The 27444-nt window shown below is 43.4% G+C and overlaps 1 protein-coding gene across 7 annotated transcripts in view; it reads right to left on the bottom strand.

The window, feature by feature from the left end:
* Positions 1 to 6250: 6250 nt before the first annotated feature.
* Positions 6251 to 27444, bottom strand: part of EBF2 (EBF transcription factor 2) — a 217178-nt gene continuing 195984 nt past the window's right edge. For 4 of the 7 annotated variants that reach the window (XM_061164041.1, XM_061164040.1, XM_061164042.1 and 1 more), the window contains 5 exons: positions 27216 to 27281; positions 26397 to 26574; positions 23962 to 24147; positions 13099 to 13266; positions 6251 to 6282 (listed from right to left, as the gene is read on the bottom strand). In XM_061164041.1, coding sequence (XP_061020024.1) covers positions 6251 to 6282; positions 13099 to 13266; positions 23962 to 24147; positions 26397 to 26574; positions 27216 to 27281 — 630 coding nt within the window. Of the gene's footprint in view, positions 6283 to 13098; positions 13267 to 23961; positions 24148 to 24700; positions 24704 to 26396; positions 26575 to 27215; positions 27282 to 27444 lie in introns of all 7 variants that reach the window. The other 3 variants (XM_061164045.1, XM_061164046.1, XM_061164044.1) reach the window with 2 other exon arrangements.

The raw sequence follows: 27444 nt of genomic DNA, 5'->3' as shown, positions 1-27444 counted from the left end.
CAGCCAGTCTGGCTCAGATGGTAAAAAATCCACCTGCAGTGTGGGAGACCTGGGTTTGACTCCTGGGTTGGGAAGATTCCCTGGAGGAGGGCACAGCAACCCACTCCAGTATTCTTGACTGGAGAATCCCCATGGACAGCAGTCCATGGTGTTCTGCAGTCCATGGGGTCACAAAAAGTTGGACACTGCTGAGCGACTGAGAACAAAATGCCAGTCAAATAAAAACAGAGCAACCATTTCTTTTTTGGATATGCATAAGCCAATTAGTATAATTCTTCCAAGTCCTTCCTGAATAAACTGTAGAAAGCAATCTTCAGCTAACCAAGAAAGAAAAGGTGAAACTGTAACAGATGTGCCCAAACTTAAAATCATCATATCTTTCCATTCTGTGCAATATGTTTCTTTTTCCCTACTTCAGGTAATGGTATCACAAAATCCAGTAGTCTAACTAGCAAATTGGGAGTTATCCTAGTCACCCTAGTACCCTCATTCTCTCATCTAATCAATCACTAAGTCATATCAAACTGCAAAGCTTTCTTTCAAATCTCTCCTCTACTTTCCATCTCTACTGCCAAGCGTTAGTTCTAGTATGACTCACTCTCATCTGGATTGTTGCCATATTCTCCTAGGTTGCAGGAGTAATTTTAAAACATTTATCAATTGGCATGGCACAGACAGAAGCTACAGGGGCTTCCCTGGTGGCTCAGCTGGTAAAGAATCTGCCTGCAATGTGGGAGACCTGTGTTCAATCCCTGGGCTGGAAAGATCCCCTGGAGAAGGGAACGGCTACCCACTCTAGTATTCTGGCCTGGAGTACTCCATGGACTGTATAGTCCATGGGGTCGCAAAGAGCCGACACAACTGAGCGATTTTCACTCGCTCACTCATGGCACGGACACTGATCAACCAAAAGGATACCAGTCACAGTGATGGTCCAGCTCCCTGGTCCTTGTCAGCTGTCTTTTATCCCTTGCCTAATTGGTCTCCATCATCTGTACTGCAGTTATGATGATTTTCTACAGCATCAAGTGGATCATGTCAACTCCTTGACTCAAGTTCTTTTCATAGTTTTCCATTACATACCTTGTGGTCCTATGGATGAAGACTAAACTCTCTGATGTGATGAAGTTCTTTTAGAACCAGATCCCCGCCTGGTTCTTTAAGTTTCAAATCTTATCACCGTCTCACTTTCAGTGCCCTCAGCCACGCTGAACCTATAAGCTCTTTGAGATTCATGTGTTCAGTCAACAAGTCAAATGGACTATCTGGAATAGGACTGGGATGTACATTCCTCTAAAAGACCCTGATTCTAGTTCTGGAATGACATCTGAGCATCAACAGAATCTACAGTGTTCCAGGGCCAAGGGGCAAAGTGACTTATTCAACAGGATACAAGCAAGGGATCTCTTATTCCTCACTTCCTTCTCATTTTGAGTTTCCTACGTTTATTAAACAACCAGTCACTTTATATTATAGACACATTTCATCACTTTTTTGGATTAGTTGACTGACAGTCCCTAAGGAGTGAATTCTCAAAGTGATGCTGTTTCCTATCATTTGTGACACATTAGCTACCTGTCCCCACACACCAAAGCAAGGCTGCCTCTAGGGATCAGAATTCTGTCTCTCATTTGCTGATTTAACAAGTATTCATCGGGCATCTCAAGTGCTGGGTATTTGTTGGGCATCTCAGACATGGCTGGATGTTCTACATCCAGGATTGAGACAGATATGGGCTCTGTTATGAACCTTCAGTCTAAAGTGGCCCACAAATGACCACAAATTACAACAAGGACAGAGAGTCCAGTTAAAGACACTAGGTGGGAAATATCCATGGTCCTCCCTGAGGAGATGCTACTTAAACTATGACCTGAGGGCTGAGAAGGCACCAGGCAAAGAGGCACAGTGGTGAAGAATGTGCCTGCCAATGCAGGAGACATAAGAGATGCAGGTTTGATCCCTGGGTAGGGAAGATCCCGTGGAGAAGGAAATGGCAACCTGCTTTAGTATTCTTTCCTGGCAAATTATATGGACAAAGGAGCCTGGTGGGCTACAGTCCATGGGATAGCAAAGAGCTGGACACATCTGAGCAACTGAGCATACACACACACACACACACACACACACACACACGCACGCACAGTCTAGGCAGACAGCTAGTCTTCGAGGAGAAAAGCAAAACCACAGTAGCTTTCTTTGAATAGTGCTTAGAAATAGCATCTCATCCGGGACTTCCCTGGCGGTCCAGTGGTTAAGACTTTGCCTTCCAATGCAGTGGTTGTAGGTTAGATCCCTCGTCAGGGAGCTAAGATTCCACATGCCTCATGGCCAAAAGCCAAAACATAAAACATAAGCACTATTGTAACAAATTCATTAAAGACCTTAATAAATGGTCTACATTTGAAAAGAATCTTTAAAAAACAACCACAAAAAAATAGCATCTCATTCACTTATGCAAGGAACACAGTTTCTATGGTTTGCAGATCGCTAATCCTTATAGAAAGAAATAAAACCATCCTATTATGAGCAGGCTTGTGAACAGTTTAGTGGAAAGACCACATTCAGAATCCCATTCTCCTAAATGTGCTATGTCAATTTCCCTTTACTCAACTTTGTCCATGACAGCCTTCCCCTCTGCGGTGCCCACTGACAACCCCTACCACAACATTTCTACCATCCTTTGAAGGACCATCCAGCTCTATCCACCCCCCAGGGGAACTTCTCTGACCACTCCACCTGTGATCACTGTCTTCTCTGGGCTCTATCAGTGCTTCTGTCTTCTTAGACAAGCTATTTTCCATGAATTATTTCCTCCTAGAGGCATGAGACTTGCTCTCTTCCCGTGATCTAAAGCTAAACATCATGTCTCTGTCCAGCCTCCAGTTCTTCACCCTGTACCTGATGGATCAGCTATAACATTTGTTCAGTTTTGCAGTTTCAAATCTAAATAGACTTCTCACCTACCCTAAGAATTCTGTATAACCAAAGCCCAACATTGGAAGTAGGATCATTTGGGTTTTTATGAAGGGATTTGACAAGATGGATACATAAATATATACAGAAAAATACTTAAAGTCATATGTATTCTCTCCTCCAAGTCAGCACCACAGAACACTTACCAAGTAAGCAAAAACTGTAGTAAAATTTCCCAACAAGAGTTCAGGGACTAGCAGCCATGAAGAAAATCCCCAAACTTAAGTATAAATTCTGCGCCCCGCCCCCCACCCCCACCCCCACCCCCCCCCCCCCCCGCCAAAGAAAGAATAAATCCCAAACTCGACTTTTTCCCACTTAAAAAAAAGAGAGAGACAAGTTCCAAATTATTTTTACAGTACAAAAATTTTATTTTTTGTTAGGATAATTTAAAGTTTAAAACTGAAGTAGACATATTCATTTTACAAACAAGATATTCTTTCATAAGTAAGACCATTAAAAACAGTAAACAAAAAAAGCTGTCTTTACAAAAAGCTCTGTGCATAGCAACTTTATACTGTATATAACTGACAAAGCAGAAATGATAAAATGGAACTATACAGTTTGAAAATGAGACCTTACTGTACAAAAGTTAGAGAAGGGGATGGTTTTTAAACCATGCATATTGGAATGTGCAAAGAAAAACTGGGGAGAATACGACGCTGTAACAAAAAAAGAGAGAGAGAGAGAGAAATAATGCAGTAAAGTGTCCCTTTAAATGAAAAATCTTAACACAGCTCCTTTTACAAACATAGGATAGAATTTTTAGTTACCTATAGAAATACTTATTTCAAGTGGCACAAAAATAACCTGGAACCAGAATGATTTAACAGCAATGACTAAAGAGGACAGAGTAGGTTTGTTTTTAATTTATTAGTACACTAAACATTATCCTTACACACATTTGTACACTTAAATAGATCTGTCGCTGCTGAGGTTCTAGCTGAATGGTCAAAGATGTCTTGTATTTAGTTACACACATTTTTCGGTGTAAAGCTACCGAGAAATTCTACAATCATTTTGAAGACAGTACTGCACTCATCTTCATGCAAGAGCAAAATTCACAGATTCTAAAAGCAATGCTACTTAAAAAAACATTTCCTTATGTTGGATTGGCTGGAATCCAGATCTAAACATGCTTACTTTCATTCTGCCTTCACTTCTGGATGGTGGTGGTTGTCATCCACACCCTTCCTCTTCCATCAGATTTTTCACCGGGGAACGTTCTCTTGTGTTTCCCTTGTGTTTTTTGTTTTTTGGTGCTTTAGGCCCTGACTGTGAGGGACAGTCAGCAGGATTACAAGCATGCCAGGTTTCCAAACTTGGATTATCATGTGCGTAGAAATAATATTTGGGTCATATAGGGTAGTTCTGGAATAAAGGCAGATAAGACCATTGAGGGTTGAATAGATGTGGGCAAATGGAAGGGAGGGAGAATTTATGATGTCATCTAAACTTGGCTCAGATGCGCTGAAGATGTTTCTCCAGGAGAGCTGCATCAATTTCTGATTGGAATCCTAACCTGATACCCCAAACTGAAGTCTGTGTATCACCTCTACTGTGGTGTCACTTAGCCAACAAGGGGAACCCTGGCCTGGAAAACAATGACATCCTTATTGGCCATTGAGAAAAGTCTGGATATATCTCCAAGACCACACAGATTTTTAAGACTTAGCCCCATGTTAGCGGCTCCTTCAAGATTTCTCCCACTAAGAGCTAGTCCCAGAACTTATGAGAGCCTGTCACAGGTCTAGGGAAATACGCTATTTGGAACACGGGTGCCGCTACCCTCTGACTCTGCTAAGAATCTAGGTTTCCATTTCTTCAAATATCAGAGGAGAGAGTTAGGGCTTATAACCTGCCTCTTCCTCATCCTACCACATTCTTGCCTGGAACTGTGTCAAGCAGGATACATAGTTTTTTTTTCAGGTGAGTTTAATGCCATGAAAGGGGAAATCTGCAGAGATAAGGAAAGATGTGGACATCCTAACATTGATAAGGAGGAGTCTGAGAGACAGAGTCACCTTCTTCAAACCTGTTTCTGAAGTACTATGGGGCTTACATCTCTATGCTGAAGCAGATCACCAAAGAGGAGGGAATGTGGGGCTCTTAACAGGAAGATTCCACAGGGGCCAGTTGGTTGGGGAAGTCACGTGACTTTGGCTGTCTTTAAGGTGATCCCTGTCTTTTCCTGAGGGTTGCAAAGCCAAGGATGCACTGAGACAGGGGAATTCTCTGCACTTCTCAGGGGAGAATGTGGGAGCTAATGTGAATTCTTAAAAATTATATATTCACAAAGAGTGAACACCAAAAGGGACATGTAGGCTATTAGAAAGCGGACAGAGCTGGGAATGGATGGATGGGTTTGAGTATTTGTGTACGTGCAAGGACTTGCATCTTTGTCTCTGCACCGGGTTGTTCTACATAAGGTACATATTCTTGCCTGTGTGGGTCAATAAAATGATGGAAAAAGAGGGGGATGCGGGACAGGGGATAAGAGTCTAGTAAGTAACTGCAGTAATAATCACACACCTTTTAAACTTGTTACTACCTGTTTGCATCACTTCCATTTTACATCAGGAAGAGAAATTCCTCTCTCTTCCAAAAAGGTCTGAATTTCTACCTCTACTTACAATAAGTTACACATTTATTTATTTAAATAATTGTAAAACATTTTAAAATTTTTCCCTTTTTTGTTTTTTTTTTTTTTGTTTGTTTGTTTTTTAAGGAGATTAAACTATAAGCAAACACACATACAACCACATTTCATCATTCGATTCAGGTTTCGTTTTAACAAAGTCTTTCATGCTGGTACCCTGTTTTGTTCAATTTTTTTTTCTGCATAAACTAAATTGGTATCTGAAAGGCTTCATAGAAAATAGAAACTTTCAACTTTTTTTTTTCCTACAAAGAAAAACAAATAGTATCCAAAATATTAAGCATGAATCGTTTGCCAATTTTTTTTTCTTAAATATTTTACAAACATAGGAAGGTGGTTCTCATAATGTTCGTAACAAAGAATTGCATTTCTGCTCTTAGCACTGACTATGTCAATGACATCTTTTGTCCTTGTTCCCAAGAGGGTCAGTTTGTGTAGCTACCATCAGAGCTACATGAGAAACAGGAGACCAGGTTAAGAGGTGGCTCCTTGCAAAGCCAGATCAGTCCATCACGTTCACTTGGGGGCACAACTCTCCCCAGAGAGCTCCTAGTACTTTGTTATTGGTCCATCAGAGTAAGTAGTTTTGTGCTATAAGAAAGCAGTTCTTCCTCTTCTTTACATTGGGGGCACGACAAGTCCAGTCATGGCTGCAAGGAAAGAGTGAACACAAGCATGAGACTTAGAGACTCCTTACATTAATGTCTAGAGCCCAGAGAGAGGGCTAGGGGATGGGATGGACAGTCTGGAACAATCCAGGGTGATGGTACCTTCAGCTGATATGGGAACCCACTGTCCTCAGGTCCCAGGTGGTGCAGTGTAAAGAACCTGCCTGCCAATGCAGGAGATGCAAGAGACTCAGTTTGATCCCTGGGTCAAGAAGAGCCTCTGGAGGAGGAAATGGTAACCCACTCCAGTATTCTTGCCTGGAGCGCTGTGGTCCAAGAGGTCACAAAGAGTCAGGGACACGACTGAAGTGCCTGAGCACCACACTGGTCTAGCAGACAGGCAATGACAGGCACTGCAGCCTTAATCACCGAACGTAACACAAAGCTCGCTGCCTTACTGAATCCCTGAATGTAACACAAAGCTTGCTGAAATTTTGCTTCAGAGGCCAAGAATCATGTTGTTTTATATTAATGGGTTGTATAATTGACATGTAAACATGTACTAAATTGTAATATGGATATATGTGTAAGATAGTTTTCATTATTAGACTAAAATAACTTTTAGATCATACAGTTTCAAATCACCTAGCTGGAAGAGGAAAATAAATTCCAGGTGCCAAGCCTATTGAGTTACTTACAAGGCATCATTTATAACAAATCAAACTCTCTACCCATCCTGGGTTTCTATCCATTCTAGCTGAAATTTGATGAGGTTTCTAACTGGTTCATCTTCCTTTGGGGTGCACCACTACCTGGGCTTCCCTCATAGCTCAGTTGGTACAGAATCTGCCTGCAATGCAGGAGACCCCGGTTCTACTCCTGGGTCAGGAAGATCTGCTGGAGAAGGGAAAGGCTACCCACTCCAGTATTCTGGCCTGGAGAATTCCATGGACTGTATAGTCCATGGGGTCGCAAAGAGTCAGACACAACTGAGCGACTTTGACTTTCACTATCTGTGATGCCCATTCACTAAGGAATGCTGATTCACTGGAACAGAAGGCTTCATTTAGCCCTAATTTAGGAGTCACCCCAATCTCTACTCTTCACCCCCAATCCAAGTGCAGTGTCCAGTGCTCTAGTCCATCCATCCATCCATCCTAGCCCCTAGTGCCGTATCCATCTGGTCAAGGGGAAAATGCCTATCTGGGTGGTATCAGGTTCAAGGTGTCCCCTTGATATGAGAAATAAAGCAACGTCCGCACAATGTAGAAAAATCACACACGAAAATGCACCCCTCTGGCCTTGGCTTTCAGGGGATGAACCCACAGAACTTGCACATTCTTGGAACCTGGCAGAGTAGTTTCCTTGTGTCCAAACGTCACACCATATCTAGAATTTGATCCTTTGAGTTTTATTGTCAAAGCCTCATCTAGAGGGCTTATCAAAAATCACTGAAGTGTTTGGCTGAATGTTGTTCACTAGGCTTATAAGCAAATGGCCAAAATTCTTCCTGCTTCTTGCAATATCTCTCTCCACCCACTTCCTTCCTTCCTCCTTCTTTCCTGCCCCTCCCCTCCTCACTCTTCCTCCCTCTCTCTCTAACCCCTTCTCTCTATGCCAGCTCGTCTTCTTAGGCAAGATTGTCAGCCGTCTATTTCCCTGCTCATACAGCCTTTATTGAATGTTTGTGAGATCCGGATTAAGGTCTTACACAGCTAGCAAAGCCTTAATTATTTTTGCCTGTATTACTATATATTGAATCGATGTAACTTTTCAATAAAGGCAGTTCAATTCTGGACACTCCCCGATGATTTGGAGATATAGGAACTCTGGTAATTATCCCAGAGTGTAGGAGGGTTTTGTTTTTTTTAATTATTCTATTTTTTTTTTTTTCTCCTGGAGGGAGCTGGAAAATGAATCTGGCACAGAGTGCATAATATTATCTTGACAATCTATACTCATCAACTGTGAATGCCTGATAAATGAGGTGGAAGGTGGGGGAAATGAATAGGGCACATTGAGCTCCCCGGCAGCAGGTCGGGGCTCACATTTTCAACTTTAACTTGTCTATTACACTTCAGCCTCATCAGCCCCTTCCTTTTCCTGCATCCTCAAGAGAGTTATCTAAAGAGCTAAAAGGGAAGAGCCTCTCTGAGAACAAGATCCACTGCATGTCTGGAGAGCAACGTATTTCACGGAGTTTGCTTCTTCCTGGTGTCATGTTGGGCACTTGGGTGGGCGAGACTCCGCTCCATGGTGACCCTGACTTCTTGCTTGTAGAAACCATTCCCAGTGTGTACATGCCCATCACTCTGCTGTATTTAAAATGGATAACCAATAAGGGCCTCCCATACAGCACAGGGAACTCTGCTCAATGTCATGTGGCAGCCTGGATGGCAGGGGAGTTTGGGGGGAAACGGACACCTGTATATTATGGCTGAGGCCCTTTGATGTTTGCTTGAAACTATCACAACATTGTTAATCGGCTACACCCCAATGCAAAATAAAAAGTTTTTTTAAAAAAGAAACTGTCGCCAACAGACAGAAAGCAAAAGTTAATTGGGAGAGTGCGTAACCACGTTATCCAATCTCTTTTTACCTTTGACATTTTATGGGAATGTAACAGTTACTCTTCGGTTCAGGTACAGATGAATGCTGAAGAGAGGAGCTACGATAATATTTCTGTCCCCGGAGAGACTAAGGGCTGCCAGAACTCAGGCTCTGGGGTCAAAATGTCTGAGTTCTTCAGTCACTGGCTGTGTGGTCCTGGGTGAGCTCCTTAACTAGACATGGTGATAATTGTATGACCTTTGCCTTTGGCTCACAGGATGCTGGAACAAGATAATTGTGTCAAGTGCTTGGTCCAGCATCTTACACATGGGGTCCAGACATGGTCCATGAATCTTGGAGAGTGTTGGCTGTACAATCTTCCTGCGGGCAACTGAGACCACCTCACCTTACAGCAGGAGAAGAGAAGAACCTCCCTCTCAGCCTGTGATTTTCAGGCTCCACCTCAGACCACCTTTTCACTCTCCCATGGTCTGTCCCTAAAGAGATGGAGCATCCTGCCGTTCAGACGCCGCCACCCCAGGCCCCTTCATTCAGCGGCTGCAGGCAGCACATTCAAGGTCAGCCTGGCTCTCTCTGTCTCTGCACCAACCGGACACTTGGTATTGCTGGACCTTGAACTGCTGGTCACCTGGTCCAAATGAGGAAGAACAGGGCTGAAGGCTTCTGGAAGGCATCCTTTGTCAGCCCCAGCCTCTCTCTGCCAGGCACGTCCTTCGCTTTTCCTAGTTCTTCACACACGTAACTTCTCAACAACTTTGAGAGAGAGCAATCAGTTCTCTGTTTAACAGTCTAGGAACCCAAGGTTCTTGGTTGCCAGTGCCTAGTATGGATGCCCCAGCATGTGGGAGGCTGAGCTCCAATTCTGGCAACATCTGATGAAGTCAAGTTCATATACAAGGACATACTGTGTAGCTAGCACAGGGAACTCTGGTTAATGTCACGCTCCATTGTTCCAGCATTCTTCCCACCGTGGGTAGTCTTTGAGGTTCTCCGAAGAATTCTCTCTTATTTCTCCATACACAACTTTATATTTTCATAGTTCTTTCTAAGTTTTTTAGTCCCCAATTCCTAATTTAAGTGTCCTTTTTGTTCTCTTCTCCTTCTCTTCCACCTTTTCCTTCTCCAGCCCTTCCCCACCCTCCTCCTCCTTCTTAAGGTTCAAATCACCAGGGGAATTTGAAGGGAGTTGTAAGACTCCAACCTGGAGGAGGGAAGGGCAACCCACTCCAGTTTCCTTGCCTGGAGAACCCCATGGACAGAGATGCCTGGCGGGCTATGGTCCATAGGGTCATACAACTCCATTCTGACCAGTGGATCACAGAGGGCCTTGGGCATGCAGCACAGTGGGGATTCCAGGCCATGGCAGCCAGTGAAAAATTTGTCTTGGCCTCTCTGAGGGCCAAGAGCCAGGTAGGACCCCGAGGTGGGTCACCCTGGATACCACAGACCCAAAAAATCTGAGTCAACTATCTCTGCCCCCCAACTCAGTCCCTGCGTGAGAGAGGGCTGGCAGGTGGCAGTCAAGTTATGCTTTTCTGCCTCCAAGTGAAGCTGAAAATATTGGCAAGAGTTGCCTGGAGGGAGGGAAAAGCCGTACCCTCCCTTTCCTCCTCTGACACTGGCACTCACCCTTAGCCCTTCTTGGGCCTCTCACTCTGCATTTCCCTGATGAGACCTGTGTGGCCCCCACCAGACTTAAGCGACGTGACTAAAATCATAAGACTTGGAAAGGGGAGACATCACTGCTGAAGAGGTGGTGGGGAAGGGGAAGATGTGGCAAAAATTCAGCAATTGTTATACTTACAATGGATAACCAACAGGGACCTGCTATAGAGCTCAGGGAACTCTGCTCAATGTCACTGGCAGCCTGGCTGGGAGGGGAGTTTGGGGGAGAATGGATACATGTATATGTATGCTGGGCTCCTTAGCTGTTCACCTAAAACTAATCGTTAATCAGCTATGTTGTTCTTTAGTTTCTAAGTCCCGTCTGACTCTTTGCGACCCCATGGACTGTAGTCCGCCAGGCTTCTCTGTCCATGTGATTTCCCAGGCAAGAATACTGGAGTGGGTTGCCATGCCCCACTTCAGGGGATCTTCTTGACCCAGGGATTGGACCCACATCTCTTGCATTGACAGGCAGATTCTTTACCACTGAGTCACCCCCATACTCCAATACAAAATATGGAAATATATATACTACCGTATATAAGATAGATAGCTGGTGGGAATTTGCTCTGTGACTCTGGGAACTCAAACTGGAGCTCTGTGACAACTTAGAGGGGTGGCTGGGAGGGGACATACCAGGTATGGCTGACTCATGTTCATGTATGGCAGAAACCAACATAATATTGTTAAGCAATTATCCTCCAATTAGAAATAAATAAATTTTTAAAAATCCAGCAACTGTCCTCCTATTCCAGTCTGGAGGTAAGGCCATCATGGGGAAGGTTCTGGGCATGTCCCCTCATGCTAGGCTAGAAAGCACTGGCCTTTGATGAGAGACAGGGCAGTGGAGATGTTCAGCCTCAGGCTCAGCCTGCTTCTCACTGAATCTGACATCTGGATGAAAAGCAAAAATAAATATATATATATATATATATATATTTTTTTTTTTTCTCTTCAAATATACAGATGTTTCCAACTATTCCCATGCTGGGTGGCATGTAGACCCAGCTGCTTTGTCTCATTAGAAGCAAAAGAATTTTCAGGGGCTCTTCTGAGGGCTGGGTTTTCAAATCTTATTTCACAGTGTGTCTGTCAAGTCACTTGACTTCGAAGCGGCACCATCACTCTCATGGTAGAAATGTGGCAGGAACATGCCATACCTCCTGGAGCCATGCTCGGCCCCACCTAGCGAAGACACCCTCACAAGCAACCCCCTCACAAGGCTTGGGGTCCCCCGTGCAATCAGAAAGCCACCAGGCAGATGCCGTTCCAAGGTCAACACAGTCCATCGAGGCTGTGCTGACCTCAGAGGCTTTGATCCACAAGGGGTTACCCGAACCTCTGCCCTCTTTGGTTTTATCCAACACCGCCTGTCGTGAATGTTTGCGTGTCAAGATGCAAGGAGCAGCCTAAAAATAATGTGGGACGTCAGGCTCCTCCAGTGCTCAGCAGTTTCCAATTTGCTCTCGCGCCATCAGCTGCTCCCATTCACAAGGAGGTGATTAGATTCTCATGTGCTCATCACATGCGTGCTACATCATGTCATATTGTATTTTAGGACATCACTGAAGAACAGGTCTGATGGGTGATATTAATACTTGTTCTTAGACACAGTATATCTTTTTTCCTTTCTTCTCTACCCCACCCCTGATCGGGCACCTGCTATCAATTTCACCAGCATGAAACCAGAATTCTCAGAACTCGCTGGTTGCTTCTGATGGATCTTGTCGATTGGTGCCACGTGACTGGGAACACAGTGTGGGTGGCAAGCCGATTCACGTGGCACCTGCTGTAGTGGGCAGGTACCTTAAGGGAAATAGTGACATGGTCTTATGAAAAGCAAGGTCTGGAGGGCTTCCCTGGCAGCTCAGTGGTGAAGAATTCGCCTGCCAGTGCAGCAGACACAGGTTTGATCCCTGATCCAGGAAGATCCCATGTACTGTGGAGGAACTACGCCCATGCACCCCAACTACTGGGCCTGTGCTCCAGAAGCTGGGAGCTGCAACCGCTGAGGCCCGACGCTCTAGAGGTTGTGCTCAGCAACAAGGAAAGCCCTCGCACCACAACTAGAGAGCAGCCCTCACTTGCTGCAATTAGAGAAAAGTTTCCACAGCAATGAAAACCCAGTAGAACTTTATTAAAAAAAAAAAGCAACATCTGGAGAGTCCGGACACTCTGTTCTTAGTTTCTCAGTCGTGTCTGACTCTTTGCAACCCTGTGGACTGTAGCCCACGAAGCTTCTCTGTCCCTGGGGATTCTCCAGGCAAGAATACTGGAGTGGGTTGCCATGCCCTCCTCCAGGGGATCTTCCCAACCCAGGGATTGAACCCAGGTCTCCCACATTGCAGGTGGATTCTTTATCGTCTGAGCCACCACCCTACCATAGTTAATTCTGTGTCCCTGCAGAGTTGTCTGACTCCTCTATTATTCCCCCATCTTGCCCTAGGATAGAGAACTAGCCCAGTTCTACAAGCCATGCTGGTCCCACACTGAGAACACCAGAGCATCTCCTTGTAGGGAAATGGCCAGAGATACAGAAGGATGCAGGGCTGATTGCTCTCACTTCATGGACTCTGTGGCCCGTGGACCGTGCTGACTCCCAAGGTGCTACAGCTTGCTTACCTCTGAATCCATTTCCATTGCCACTGGAGCAGGCAGGCGAAGGGGAGCCTTGGGGCCTGATGACAGGGGCAAAGGCACTCTTCTGTTTGACAGCAGGAAAAACTGAAGAAGAAAACGGGAGGATGGAGGATGTGCTGGAAGATCCAACAGTGGGACTTGATGACATGACTGGAAAGCAAAGGACAGTCCTTCTTTAGAAAGAGAAAGATCTGGAGTTACGTTCTTTCTTCAGTACATACAACCAGTACATACTGACTGCAAAACTACGCGTTTGTTCCAGGCATTGTTCCAGATTCCAGGGATTTGAGAAGAAGTTGAATGTGACAATGACCCTGCCCTGTCCCTTGGGAGGAAGGGACAAATGAAACAATGAGTAGGGTCATCATCCTATTGGAGGAGCGAACATGATGCTAAGGAGATACATCCGGGCAGGGTGCTTTTCTGCCTGGAAGAGTCAGGAAGGCATCGGTAGGAGGTCATATTGTGATAGGTCTTAACCCACAAGTACTGGGTTGGCCAAAATGTTTGTTCAGATTTCTCTGAAAGGTGTTGTAGAAAAACCCAAACAAACTTTTTGGCTAACCCGATAGAAGCTCAACACGAGAAGGCTAAGACCAACCTCTGAAAAATGATCAAGTCTACTAAAAAACAGAAACTTCTTCTTTTTTTTTTTTAAATCCTAAAATGTAATCCTGTCTGGGAGCCATGTGCCTCCCTGGCAGTTCTCAGGGCGCCAGAGATTTGCTCTGTAGGGTAGGCATCTTCTCGGAGCATGCCATCTCTATGGGCCACTTCCTCATTAAATGTAAAAGTTTATTAACAGTGAAGAGATTACCTCCCTTCTCCCTCTACTTTCAGAGCTCCTGGGAAATAAAGCTGCAAGTCAGCCTCCTCTGATGTAATGTGTAGAAAAAAAACACACCAGTATTAACATTAAAATGACTTCAAGGAAGCCAAAATTTAACTGTTGTGATTTCCAAGAAAAATAAAGGCAACTTACAGAACAAAGTGCCCCACCTCTTAATGTCAGATACTCCACCAACTTACATCATACAAGAAGATAATTTTCTTCCAGGTTCAATTTGCTCGAAAAAGAGGTAAACTTGAGTTCACACACGTAAAATTGTTAGAGATAGCATTTTACAGTATATGGTCAAGTTTCAGGGGCTCATTCTAGCATAATGTCCAGAATTCTGAACTGTCCCAAGTCATATGACTTAAGAATTACTGGAACCTAATGGCAAAGGCCACAATAAATGCTAAGAGTGCTTACTTCTACTTCTTATCATCAGTAGTCCAGACAGTCCACAAGTAAATCTGAAACTGAGGACATGAATGTGAGTTAATGTTTCAAGTATAACGTGTATTTTGGAGGTCCGGTGTTCAGATGGCCTTTGCAAGACTCCATCCTCATTTTTCCCCTCTCCCTATAAACATAGACATTCGGCTGTGTTCACACAATTGCGTATATAAAGCAATAATGCAGCATGCCTCCCATGCAATGTCTTTTACAGCCGATCTACAAACCAAAGACTTAAAAAAAAAAATCTTTATCTAAAAACTGCTCATCCTGAAGTGGTCCTGATTTAAAGGGCAATGCAAAAGGAAGCACTGGAATACATCCCAGTCTTCAAAAGAAAAAAATTGGTGGTATTTGTAGCAGCAGTGGTAAAGAATCTGCCTGCCGATGCATTAGACGTAAGAGACAGGGGTTCGATCCCTGGGTCAGGAAGACCCCCTGGAGGAGGGCATGGCAACTCACTCCAGTATTCTTGGCTACAGAATCCCATGGACAGAGGAGGCTAGTGAGGTCGCAGTCCACGGGGTGGCAAAGAGTCAGCTATGACTGAAGCAACTTAGCATGCATGCACATGGGAGAGGATACAGGCTTAAGCCTGGAGAATGGATTTTATTCCTGGGTCCAAGTCAGTCTCCTCTCTAGCCTTGGTTTTAGCATCAGTGAAATGTGTGTGCGCGCACAGGGTGAGTGGCTGGGGCCTCTCCTCTTTCTGTAAGGCACAGAATTAGAGGCCAAAGGAAAGCTGGTATGTGGAAACCCCTGATTCTGACCACCATCCAGTCTCTGACATACCATATGAACCATGTGGGTCCCAAAGTGGTGCCTTGGCTTCTGGGTCTGCAACAGCAGAATCTCCCCTCATAGAGCATGAGAGGGGAGGGTTTTTATAAAGTGAATTAGGCGCACACACACACACATGCACACATATACTTAATTCCACTTATGTTCGGCATATGAGTCATTTCTAGTAACAGATCCTAAAGCATGCTTAAATAGCGTGGCCACCTCTCAGTGGGAAAGGAGTCATCTCAGACTTCACCAAGTGACACAAAATTGCTGCAGTGTTGAATAAACACAGGGCTGTAAAGTGCCCATTTAAAATATTTTAAACAAAATGTTCGCAAAATGTCAGCTTATATACAAATTTAAAATGTAATACTTTTATAATAAAAATCCTAAAAGGAATTTTAATATGCATATGTTAGCAAATATAATTTCTATGTTTATTTTAAAAAATGCTGTAAGAGCCAGAAGTTTCATTAAAATTTTTTTAAAGAAGTCTTAATATCTTAACAGACATTAAAACTTATTATAGATCTACACCAGTGAAATCAGTGTTAGACCAGCATAGAAATAGGCAGACAAATCCTTGGAGAAAATAGAGTCCAGAAATAGACCTGGATATATAGGAGAATTAAAACTTAATAAAGGGGACATTTCAAATTAATGGGGAAATAAACACATAGTAACAATACACTAGCCATTTGGAGACAAAATTTAGAGTGCTTCCTCATATTAAACACAAAAATAAATCTAAATAGATTAAAGGGTTATTTTTAAAAACAAAATTATAAAGGAGATAGTAGAAAAATGAGGAAGTTATATAATTTAACTCATCCTTTTCACCACCCCAAAGCCTAAACAGAACATCATAAGATAGATTTGTCATATAACCAAAAATTTCTATAACACACACAGAAAAGGCAAATGACAAATTAGGAAAAATATTTTTCATAATTTATTTAGATATATTCAGATCCTCAGTAGCTAATAGGTTTTTATAAACTAATCAGAAAATGTCCCAATAGGAAAATAGGCAAAGGACATGAAAAGAAATGTCACAGAAGGAAAAATGAAAATAACCAAAAGGCCTTTATAGACCTAAAAATGGTCAGGCCAATCAGTAATCAGATGCAAATTAAAACAGTAATGAGATGTTATTTTCCACTTGCCAGATTGATAAAGATTAAGAAAAAATTAAGAGGGCAGGGAAACAGATACTCTCCTTTTCTAAGGGGAGTGCTAACCTCTCTGGAGGAACTTTGGTAATATGTATCAAAGTATTTGAAAACGTCCATGTCTTTTAACCCAGTAATTTAATTTCCAGAAATTAATTCCAAGGAGGTAATCATAAATGTGCAAAAAAAAAAAATTCCAAGGACATTTTTATAATCATGAAAAACTGGGAAATAAGTGAAATGACTAGCAATAGGATAAACTATATTAAATCCATAAAATGGAACATTATGCAAATGTTAAAACTAAGAATAGAGAAGAATATTTAATGGCATGGAAAGATATGCATCCTCAGATGAGTAAAGCAGAATACATAATAATATAGACAATGAACCCACTTTCACTTTTTGAAAAAACATACAAAGCAAAAGTGTAATAGGATGTGATGGGCATCCCTGTTTGTTTTTGTTTTTTTTTTTTTGGCTGTACTATGTGGCTTGTTGGATCTTAGCTCCATGATCAAGGACTGAACCTCGGCCCTCCACAGTGAGAGATCGGAGTCCTAACCACTGGACTGCCAGGGAATTCCCACATCCAAATTTTTAACGACATTATCTACCAGACAGGATTGTGAAAATTCTTGAAATTCTTCCTTTTACTCATTCACATTTTCAAAATTTTCTATAATGAATGTGTATTACTTTTGATGTAGCAGAAAACAGTAAAAGTTGTTAAAAGAAACAAATGGAAAAATCTCTCATTTCTTTGGAAAAAAATAATACAATCCTTAGCAATAGACATAATAGCCTTCCTGACATTAACATTTCTCTTCAAGCTAAGGCTTAACTGCCTGTAAACAAGGTTAGCTGTTAACCTTTCTGCTACAAAAAAAGCAAAGCACCAATAAATTTTCAAATTCCTGGGAAAACCTTGTTGATTGTAGTTAACTGTGCAATGTAATCGTCACTCCTAATACCTGTTTTCCATTCTTAGAACACAGGTCTATATCACTGCTGAATTTTATGGAGCCTAGCTTCATATCTGTGACTTGGAGAATTTTGTCATTTTTCTTCTACTCTCTTTTTCATTGATCTTATGGCAGAAGCCCATTAGCTGTGCATCAGAGCAGACGCTGCAATTTTCAAAATAAATCTATCCATGACTGCAAGGCTTACTTTAAAAGTTACCACTGGTTACCTCTGCAAAGAAATAAAGTATGTCATTTTGTTTTCTTTTTATACAGAAATGCTTTCCAAAATGTCTATAATGAGGTTACAACTGTCATTTTGTTCAGTTGCCAAGCCATGTTCAGCTCCTTGTCATATGATTTTTTCCCCTTTCTGAAGAAAACGACAATAGGAAACACACCAAAGTATTAACAAGGTGTTTTTGTTGTTTGTTTGTTTGTTTTGTTTTAATGGCAGGAGTAATGCTTTCTTTTAAGAGCTATTGTCAGGACTTCCCTGGTGGTCAAGTGGTTACGAATGCACTAGCCAATGCTTGGGACACAGGTTGGATCCCCGATCCAGGAGCTATGATCCCACAGGCCTTGGAGCAGCTAAGCCCCGTGGGCCACCATTACTAAAGCCTACACTCTATAGAGCCCGTGGTCCACAGCGAGAGAAGTCACCGCAATGAGAAGCCCCTGCTCATCACAACTAGAGAAAGCCCAAGCAGCAACACACACCAATGCAGCAAAAAATAGATGAATACACATTTTTAAATAATAATAAAATAAAAAACTATCATCACCTGTGTTCTAAATGTTCTACATAATCATTTAATACTCTATAATAGAAAAAATGTCTTGCTATTTATTTTCAAAAATATGAAAACCCTGAGGTCTGGGGCATAGTCCAAGACTGTGTATGTAAGCAAGCAAGAGCCCCTGCGGAGCTCAAACTGCGCGCTCTGTGATGACCTAGGGGTGGGATGGGGTGGGACTTGGGAACAAGGTTCAGGAGGGAGGGGACATGTACATACTTATGGCTGATTCATGTTGAGGTATGGCAGAATCCAACACAGGACTGTACAGCAATTATCCTCCAATTAAAAATAAATAAATTAAAAAAAGAGGAATCCCTGTGGACAGGTTGGATTCTGTCTGTATAGATCCTGTTTCAAACTTGGCACTGCTTGGTAAGTATTCAACTTTGGAAGAAGTGGTTCCCTTGGGAGTTGCAAGCTTGTTGAGTAGAACATCTTTGGGGACACCAGTGTGTACCGTTGTAGGAAAGTTGATCACGCATATTTGAAAATTTCTCTGGACACCTCTCTCTGTGGATAGAGACCAAAGGAAAGGCCAGTGCTTCTGGCCCAGAAATCTCTTGTGAACATGGGGAGTTCAGGAAAAACCACTTTTCTGCTTCTTAGGATTGATTGGCTCACACGGTTCCAGCTGGAACTCACTGGGCACACATCCTTCTTTGCATCGAGCCATTGCATTTGCTGGCGTGAAGGGGTCTGTCAGCATTTCATTATAACCCCCTATTGTCAGGGGTTTAGAATTCAGCCATAAAAACTTGCACTGAGCTGGAACTTGGCACACACCACTACCGCCAGGAAGTGAAGTTTGTATGTGAAATTGAAAAAACATCTGTTTGGCCATTTTTGAAGTGGTGTGAGAGCAAAAGCAGTGAAGATGCAGGGTTTTGATACGCTGCATTGGCCGCAAGAGCAAGTCAACTTGACCAAGAGGCTTGACTTTATTTCTTTTTTAACGTCTCTGGCAAGTGATTGCTCCATGGCATGCCCTGGCCACATCAGACCAGTTTAAAAAATAAAGTGAAAAATCAGAAGGGTGTTTTCAGACACAAGCAACTGAACTGATGAAATGGTATCCCCTGAGCCTTTTAGTTTCTTTTTTGTATTTCCCAGAGAATTTGAGACGTAGGTGGGTAGAAATACAGGTCATGTGCTATTGTAATGGACTCCATGGGGTATTCGGTTTTTTCGCAGAATGGAATTTTATTGTAATAGAATGCACTGTTTGGAATCCCATTCCAAATCTGCAGTTACTTCAGACCTTCCCTCAAAAAAGGAAGGCGAAAGGGGTCTCACAGACCCAGTAGGAAATAAAAGAGGACCTTATCTAATGTGTTTCCCTCCCTCTGGGCAGGGCGCCTTCCTCTTTCTATTTGTGAATGCTCTCTTGTTTTAATCGGTGATTTGAAGACTTGGAGTGTTACTATTTTCTTGTAGCAGTGGGATTGAGTGATCAAGAAAGGAAAGTGGACGAAGTTGTCACCAGCTGGGATGGGAAGGGTCCCTTCCTATTGAATGAATTATCTAGTAAGAAACATCACACCATCAACATCTGATGGGCAATTTTATTCATCCATTCACTCTCTCTCCCTCTCTTTCTCTCTCTGTCCATCCACACCCCACCCACCCCTTCCTGTCTTACTTTCCTCCTTCTCCCTCCCTCATCACCACACTTAACCCTACATTGTTATATTAACCTTTTTTTTTTCTTGGCCATGCCATGCGCATGTGGGACCTTAGTTCCCTGAACAGGGACTGAACCCATGATCCCTGCATTGGGAGCATGCAGTCTTAACCCCTGTAACACCAGGAAAGTCCCTATATTAACTATTTTTGATCTACAAAAATGACAGTTTCACATAGTTTAACCTAACATACACATTTTATTCTTAAGTGTATGAACATAATGAAATTGCACATTTTGAGACATCAAAAAGAGATAATTCCCTATGGCTCAGCCCAATAGTATGCTATAAATACATGAAATATCTTAATATGATTGAATAATTTAAAAACATGATATCTTGGATCTGATGACACATGTTCTAGCCCCATTTTTTACTGTTTATTGGCCATGAGCCCTTGAGTAAGTCAGTTAATAACCTTTCATATCTTAGAAGAGAAAATGATGATGATACTAGTAAAATAAATTATATTAATTAATATAATTATATAAATATGTTAATTATATACACATAATAAATTATTATATCCATGTGTGCATGCTCAGCCACTTCAGTTGTGTCTGACTCTTTGCAACTCTATGGACTGTAGCCCACTAGGCTCCACTGTCCATGGGATTCTCTAGGTAAGAATACTGGAGTGGGTTGCCATGTCCCAGGGATCTTCCCAACCCAGGGATCAAACCCATGTCTCTTGCATCTCCTGCTTTGCAGGTGGATTCTTTACCACTAGCACCACCTGGGAAGCCCTGTTCACAAGGTTATTGTGAAAATCTGATGGGACTCACATGTGAGCACGCTTGTTAGGCTGTAAGGCTGAATGTAATTGTAAATTACTTGTACTGTTGTGACCGTTATCATAGGATGTTATTTATACAGTGGTTCTTCTGCCCTTGCATCCCTTGTAGGGGCTACTAAGATGTGGACCTTCTGCACATGGGGTCCGCTCTCCACCTGGATGCATGGGAGAATCTCTCCAAGGTCTCAGCTACTGAAAAATCAAGTTTCTCCTGAGCTTTGACCACTACTATTACTACTAATGTGTGGACATAGAATTTTATAAGAAATAGTGTTTCTCTCTTTGCCTTACCATCTTGTAAGCCAGGGGTCCCCAACCCCCAGGACCAGTCCTGGTCCATGGCCTGTTAGGAACCGGGCTATACAGCAGGAGATGAGCAACAGCAAGCAAAGCTCCTCTGTATTTGCAACCGCTTCCCCTCGCTTGCCTTACCGCCTGAGCTCTGCCTCCTATCAGATCAGCGGCGGCACTAGACTCTCATAGGAGTGTGAACCCTAACCCTAAAATCAAAGTGGAACGTCCTGAGATTGCTGCAAGACAGAAATAAAGCACACAATAAGTATAATTTGCTTGGATCATCCCGAAACCATTCCCTGCCCCCTAGTCCCTGGAAAAACTGTCTTCCACAAAACTGGTCCCTCATGCCAAAAAGGTTGGGGACCGCTGTTGTAAGCCTCTGAACCAAGTTAATGACTCCCTTGAACAGGCCCAAAGGCATCACACTAACCCTTGGATTCATCTTATTTTCCTATCCATGTGTTTTTCTTTTATCTGTTTCTTATAGTTTCCATTCTATACTTTCATACTGCTCATATGATTATTAATATTCCCCCCATACATTTTTGGAACAAGAGAAGGTAAAAACAAGTAAGGAAATAAATGAGGCAAACAACCACTTGTTTTCCTCAGTCCCTCTGATCTAATTGACCTGGACCATCTGACAGGTCACAACGCAGAACGCATGTCTCCGTGAAATGGCCCTTGCCACTCCACGGACCTTGCCACTGCCTTTCTGTCTGTGGAAAACTTTAGTCAAGGAATAAGTTTAATCAGAGAAATGTGGAAACAAAGGAAAACAGAGGACACTAAATAGTAATAATGTAGTCATTGAGCATACTCAAGGACTTTCAGTTCTTTCTCAAGGGCCATAGATAATATTCTGAGTCCTATCCTGTGAGCTGTCTTATAGATACTGAAATCCCAGGTGGAGAAGTTTACTACATCATGACCAGACTGTACCTAGGACATGAGCTACTGCAATTCTGAGAACTGGCCACAGAGAAACAGGAACAAATGGACCCTAGAACTAAAGATTAACTGTACCTGATCAATCAAGATGATGCTCGTCAGACCACCATGGACCAATCTGAAGATTACTTATCAGAGCTGACTCCTGTTTCTAGGTTTAATCCTACCCACCCCCCACCCTACCCACCTTCTGTCTATAAAAGCTCTTGACCTAGTGCTTGTCAGTGGGAGGAGGAGGGGGGGACTCAGCCTTTGGACAGATGTGTGCCAACTCCCCCACCCACCCCACCCGGCTGCCGGCATCTGAAATTAAGCAAATTTTCCTTTCCACCAACCTGGCCTGTTTATTGGCTTCTGAGCAGTGAGCAGCCAGACTCCTCACACAGTCTTTCAGTAACATCTGCAATAACAAGAGTTTCCTTGTCCTGGAGGAACCAACCTCTGCTACCTCTGCGACTTGTTACTGTATCTTCACCACACAGGGCAGAGTGCTGAGTGTAATGAGTCAAACAGATAATCCAGAAATACCTCCTGGACGAGTGTCCCCAGGGAACCAGAGGCCCAAAAATTGAGAGCAGCAGCCTCCAGACCTGAGCACGTTTCGTCCCGAGCTGCACTAGAAACGGCCTGACTCGCCCTTGTTCCCGGCGTGAAGGAACCACTCTGGTTGAACAGAGGACTCCCAGCAGAGACTTGCAATCAGGTGTGGCATTTCATGGACATGCCACTCAATCTTCAGACTCTACAGGACGGCTTATCCTCTGCCCTGAAGTGGTCCCTATGTGGGCTATAAGAAGCATCTTCTCTCAGCCTCCGGGGACCATTCTACAAGGTCCCAGCTTGGCCCCCAATGCCATGCAAATGAGTTCTCATAACTTCCTAGAGCATCTTAGGCTTCCCAGGTGGCACTAGTGGTAAAGAACCCGCCTGCCAATACAGGAGATGTAAAAACCACAAGTTCGATCCCTGGATCAGGAAGACCCCCTAGAGGGAGAGCATGGCAACCCACTCCAGTATTCTTGCCTGGAGAATCCCACAGACAGAGAAGCCTGGTGGGCTCCAGTCCATGGGGTCACCAAGAGTTGGACACAACTGAAGCAACTTAGCATGCACCCAGAACATCTAGCTTGCAGTTAACCCACATTTAGGACTAAGAGCTTCTGCCCCCATATATTACACAGTCACCAGCAGTCAAGTTCCATCTCTCCGGAGGTACATAAGGGAGGTGAGAGCCATGTAACAAAGTGAGAAGGGAGATGACGCGTTACACAGAAAAACTGAAGCTATCTGCTCTGTCCAGATGCTTGCCCTGCTGTATCCTAGCTGTGTGATCGTGGGTAAGTCAGTTAACTGCTGGGTACCTAAACTTCCTTGCTGATGACAAGAAGGTAATACTGACCTCAGAGAGTTCTTGTGAAGATTAAATAAAACACTATATCTGAACGTGCCTAATGGAGAGTATACAGAAGGACTTCCCTGGTGGTCCAGTAGCTAAGTGGAGTCCCAGTGGAGGGGGCCCAGGTTTAGTGATCCCTGGTTAGGGAACTGAAGATCTTGTGTGCCACGACTAGGAGCTGGCACAGCCAAATAAATTCTTTAAAAGAATTTATTCCTAGCTGAAATGGAGTCTTAATTCCTCATTCCCATCCACACAAATCACATCTGCTGCTTCTCTGTAAAAAGGGAATAAATAGTTTCACTCCTTTTCTTTCTCTTGAAAGGCTTTGAGTAAGTGGTGCTAGGGGTAAAGAAACCTCTGCCAATGCAGGAGACACAGGTTCGATCCTTGGGTTGGGAAGATCCTCTGGAAGAGGGCATCTAGTATTCTCACCTAGAGAATCCCATGGACAGAGGAGCCTGGTGGGCTACAGTCCATGGGATCACAACGACTCAGATATGACAGAAGCGGCTTAGCGACATAGCTCAGTACAAACCGATAAGCCCAAGTCCACTAAAGGAGAAGTACAGATGGCAGGAAGGATGCTTCATCAGGAAATGGGACCACTCCTCCATGAGTCTAAAATGTAGATATGCTACTCTCTCTCAAAAGGCTAGACAGTAAAACCCAGGGACAGAGAGGCAGCGAGAGCTGGCCTGAGGAACAAGGCACTTACTTCCATAAGGGGAGCTGGTGGGGGAGCCGTTGAGAAATCCCGGTGACCCTGGAACGCCCAGGTTGGCCATGGGGACGTTGCTGTAGCCATTCATGCTGTTACTGGAGGTGCTGTAGTTAGACTGCTGGGGGGTGGAGCTGGAAGAATAGCCCCGTGGAGAGATGCTGCTCGTGTTGCGGATGTATCCTGGACGACAAAGAGAAGCCCAGATGAATGAGCCTGTACGCGCAGGCGCACTCACACACACAGCAGAGACCAAATACGGCGGCATCGGTGCACCAAGCTCCCCGTCTATAGAATTCCCCCAGGCTGACTGCGGGCTGCAGGGGGAAGTCTGCAGTTTGTCTTCAGACTTTTCATACCTTCCTATCTCTTCCCCGTTCTGCACAAAACCTTCCTCCTCTTTCCCATTTGCAGTCAACATCTCCAACTCACACTAAGGAGTGGTTGACGATGGGGCAGTGTGCAGTGACATCTCCCAAATCATATTTCATGTAACACTAAAGCCCTCTGAGATACTGATGGGTGTCACTGCGAAAAGTATTCTCTGGTCAAATGAAGCTTGGCAGATGGTGCATACTGTGGCCATTCATTGAAGATTCATACATGATGCTGACGCTCCAATAATTTGGCCACCTGATGCAAAAAGCTGACTCTTTGGAAAAGAGTCTGATGCTTGGAAAGATTGAAGGCAAAAGGAGATCGGGGCGGGAGAGATGAGATGGTTAGATAGCATCACCGACTCAATGGACAGGAATTTGAGCAAACTCCAGGAGACAGTGAAGAATAGAGGAGCCTGTTGTGCTGCAGTCCATGGGGTTGCAAAGAGTCGGCTATGACTTAGCGACTGAGCAACAACAGAGAATAAATAAACTGGTTTAACTTTGCTAACCTAGTGTTTCCCAAATTTCACACACCAGAGCATCTTTCCTGGGTGTGGTAAGGAAAAGGCATTCTAGTAACATCGCAAGGGCCGCTAGCATTCTACTGATCACAGCTATAGAAGTTTGAAGTTGTTACCATGCCCTGTTGGGTGAGGTGGGTAGTGTTTTCATTCAAAATGCATTGACAAGTTCATCTAAATGGGCTGTCCTTTGACCAAAGACTTGGAAGCATCAGCAATGGAATGCAAGGGAGAGCCAGTTCATGAGTGGAATTGCTTCTCCCCATATTTCTGAAACCCTAGCAGAGACATCACCTAATCTAGCCTGAACTAACCTATGTTGGATAACTGTCTCCAAAGGTATTAAAGAAATGACCCAAATTTGGGGGACAAAAGGAAATGATGTCCCACCCACATTTCTGTAGGAAGAACTTACGCTAGGCATGAGAGTGAGGAATTCCCTTGTAATGGATGAATAAAATTAGAAATAAAATTATCCCAAGGTTAGGGATATCAGCAGAAACATTTACACCTTTTAAAAAATGACTTATGATAAATGTGGCACCTTAATAAAATCAATCTCAGTGACAAAAATCTTTACACAATATGCTTTACATATGAAAGCACAGTTAGCTGTGTTGCTGTCTATACATATTTGTATGTATGTGTGTGTGTTCACTCAGCTGCTAAGTTGTGTCCGACTCTTTGCAGCCCTGTGGACTGAAGCTGCCAGGCTCCTTTGTCCATGGAATTTACCAGGCAAAAATACTGGAGTGGGTTGCCATTTCCTCCTCCAGGGGATCTTTCCCAACCCAGGGGTTGAACCTGCATCTCCTACATCTCCTACATTGGCAGGCAGATTCTTTGCCACTGAGCCACCTGAATTTCCCATATATTTGCATACATTTGTATATATTCATATATGAGATAATATACAAACAGAGGTTACCAAACAAATCTAAGCCATCCACCCTTGGTACTAGTAATTGGCGTGCAGGTAACAATAATGGCAATAACTCTGCTTCTTTCTCTTATTCACTTTGATGATTACAATAGCACAAGTGTATATTTTATTCAAATAATACCTGTACATCTGGTTGCAATAAGCCTAAACTCTTCTAAATTCATAATACTTCATCATATCCTTAAATATTTCCATTGAAGGATTCTACCTGGTACTTAAAAAGCTGAAAATCTAACAATACATCTAATGTTGAGATAATCCAATGACTGCATTGCTTATCTGGGACACTTTTTTTTTTTTTTTTGAGTAGTGAGACAAGGAAAGTGTTTATTAGGAGGAAAACAAGTATGGATAGACACACAGGCGGGCTCAGAGAGAGAGAGTTGCACCCTCTCTGGAACTTTGAATCACTTTGATGGAGCATTTTTTCTGGGTTTCCTTCAGGCACTCATTTTGATTTGCCTGGTTGTGAGTAGGACACACTCTTTTCATGACATAAGAATCAAACTTTCACTTCTTTCAACTCCAGCAGAGCCAGTCTTTTAAATGTATAAGATGTTTGTGTTTTGAGTCTGAGAAAGGCAGTACCTTGATTGTTTCCCTGTGTTGACTCTGAGATGCTGACCCCAAGCTGGCTGCCATATGAATTGATGCCCATCATGCCGCTGTGAGCTGGGGAGCTGGAGAGAGCTGGGATCTGGCTGGGATTCCTGGGGACGCTGTAGAGGGCTTCAGCGATGTCTGCAGCTCGCTTCAAAATGATGTCCTACAAGATGGCAGGTGGAGGTGAGTGTTTGTATTGAGCAATAGGAGTCAAACTGTACTCAGTATTTTGTAATAACCTGGAAGGAAAAATAGTCTGAAAGAAGATATATATGTGTGTGTATAACTGAACCACTTTTATGTACACCTAAAACTAACACAACATTGTAAATCAACTGTGTTGGCAGGTGTGTGTTCAGTTGTGTCCAACTCTTTCTGACCCCATGGACTGTAGCCCACCAGGCTCCTCTGTCAAGTGATTTCCCAGGCAAGAATACCAGAGTGGGTTGCCACACGCTCCTCCAGGGGTTCTTCCCCACCCAAGGATCGAACCCAGGCCTCCTGTGTCTCCTGCACTAGCACGTGGATTCTTTATCATTTGAACTACCAAGTGAGGAATTGGGCTTAATCAACTGTATAAACCATGTGAAAAAAGTGAGTGGCTCAGTTGTGTCCGACTCTTTACCACTCTTTGTAACCCGCCAGGCTCCTCTCTCCATGGAATTCTCTAGGTGAGAATACTAGAGTGGGTAGCCATTCCCTTTTCCAGGGGATCTTCCCAGCCCAGGGATCAGTCTACTTCAATTTAAAAAAAAAAGAAGAAGAGAATCAATTTCAAGAGAGTGTAAGATGTGAACTTCTAACCTGGTTATTGTGTGGTGTTCCATAGAGTGCCTCCACCAGATCTGCAGCTCTTTTCAATAGCATTTCCTGGAAAAAGAAAAGAAAGCTGGATATCAGCAAAGGTAAAACCTCAACTGGCCAACACAAAGGAAAATTACCTATAAAAATCAAAAGTCCAGGTATCCCCCTAAAATGTAAGTAACTAGCCATGATGTCTTCTATTCGCTTTGACAGGTAGAAAATAAATAAT

This window comes from Dama dama, chromosome 16, assembly GCF_033118175.1.
Source record: "Dama dama isolate Ldn47 chromosome 16, ASM3311817v1, whole genome shotgun sequence".
NCBI classification, from domain to species: domain Eukaryota; kingdom Metazoa; phylum Chordata; class Mammalia; order Artiodactyla; family Cervidae; genus Dama; species Dama dama.
The sequence above is the reverse complement of the archived record's forward strand: the minus strand, read 5'-3'. Positions and strand labels throughout refer to the sequence as shown.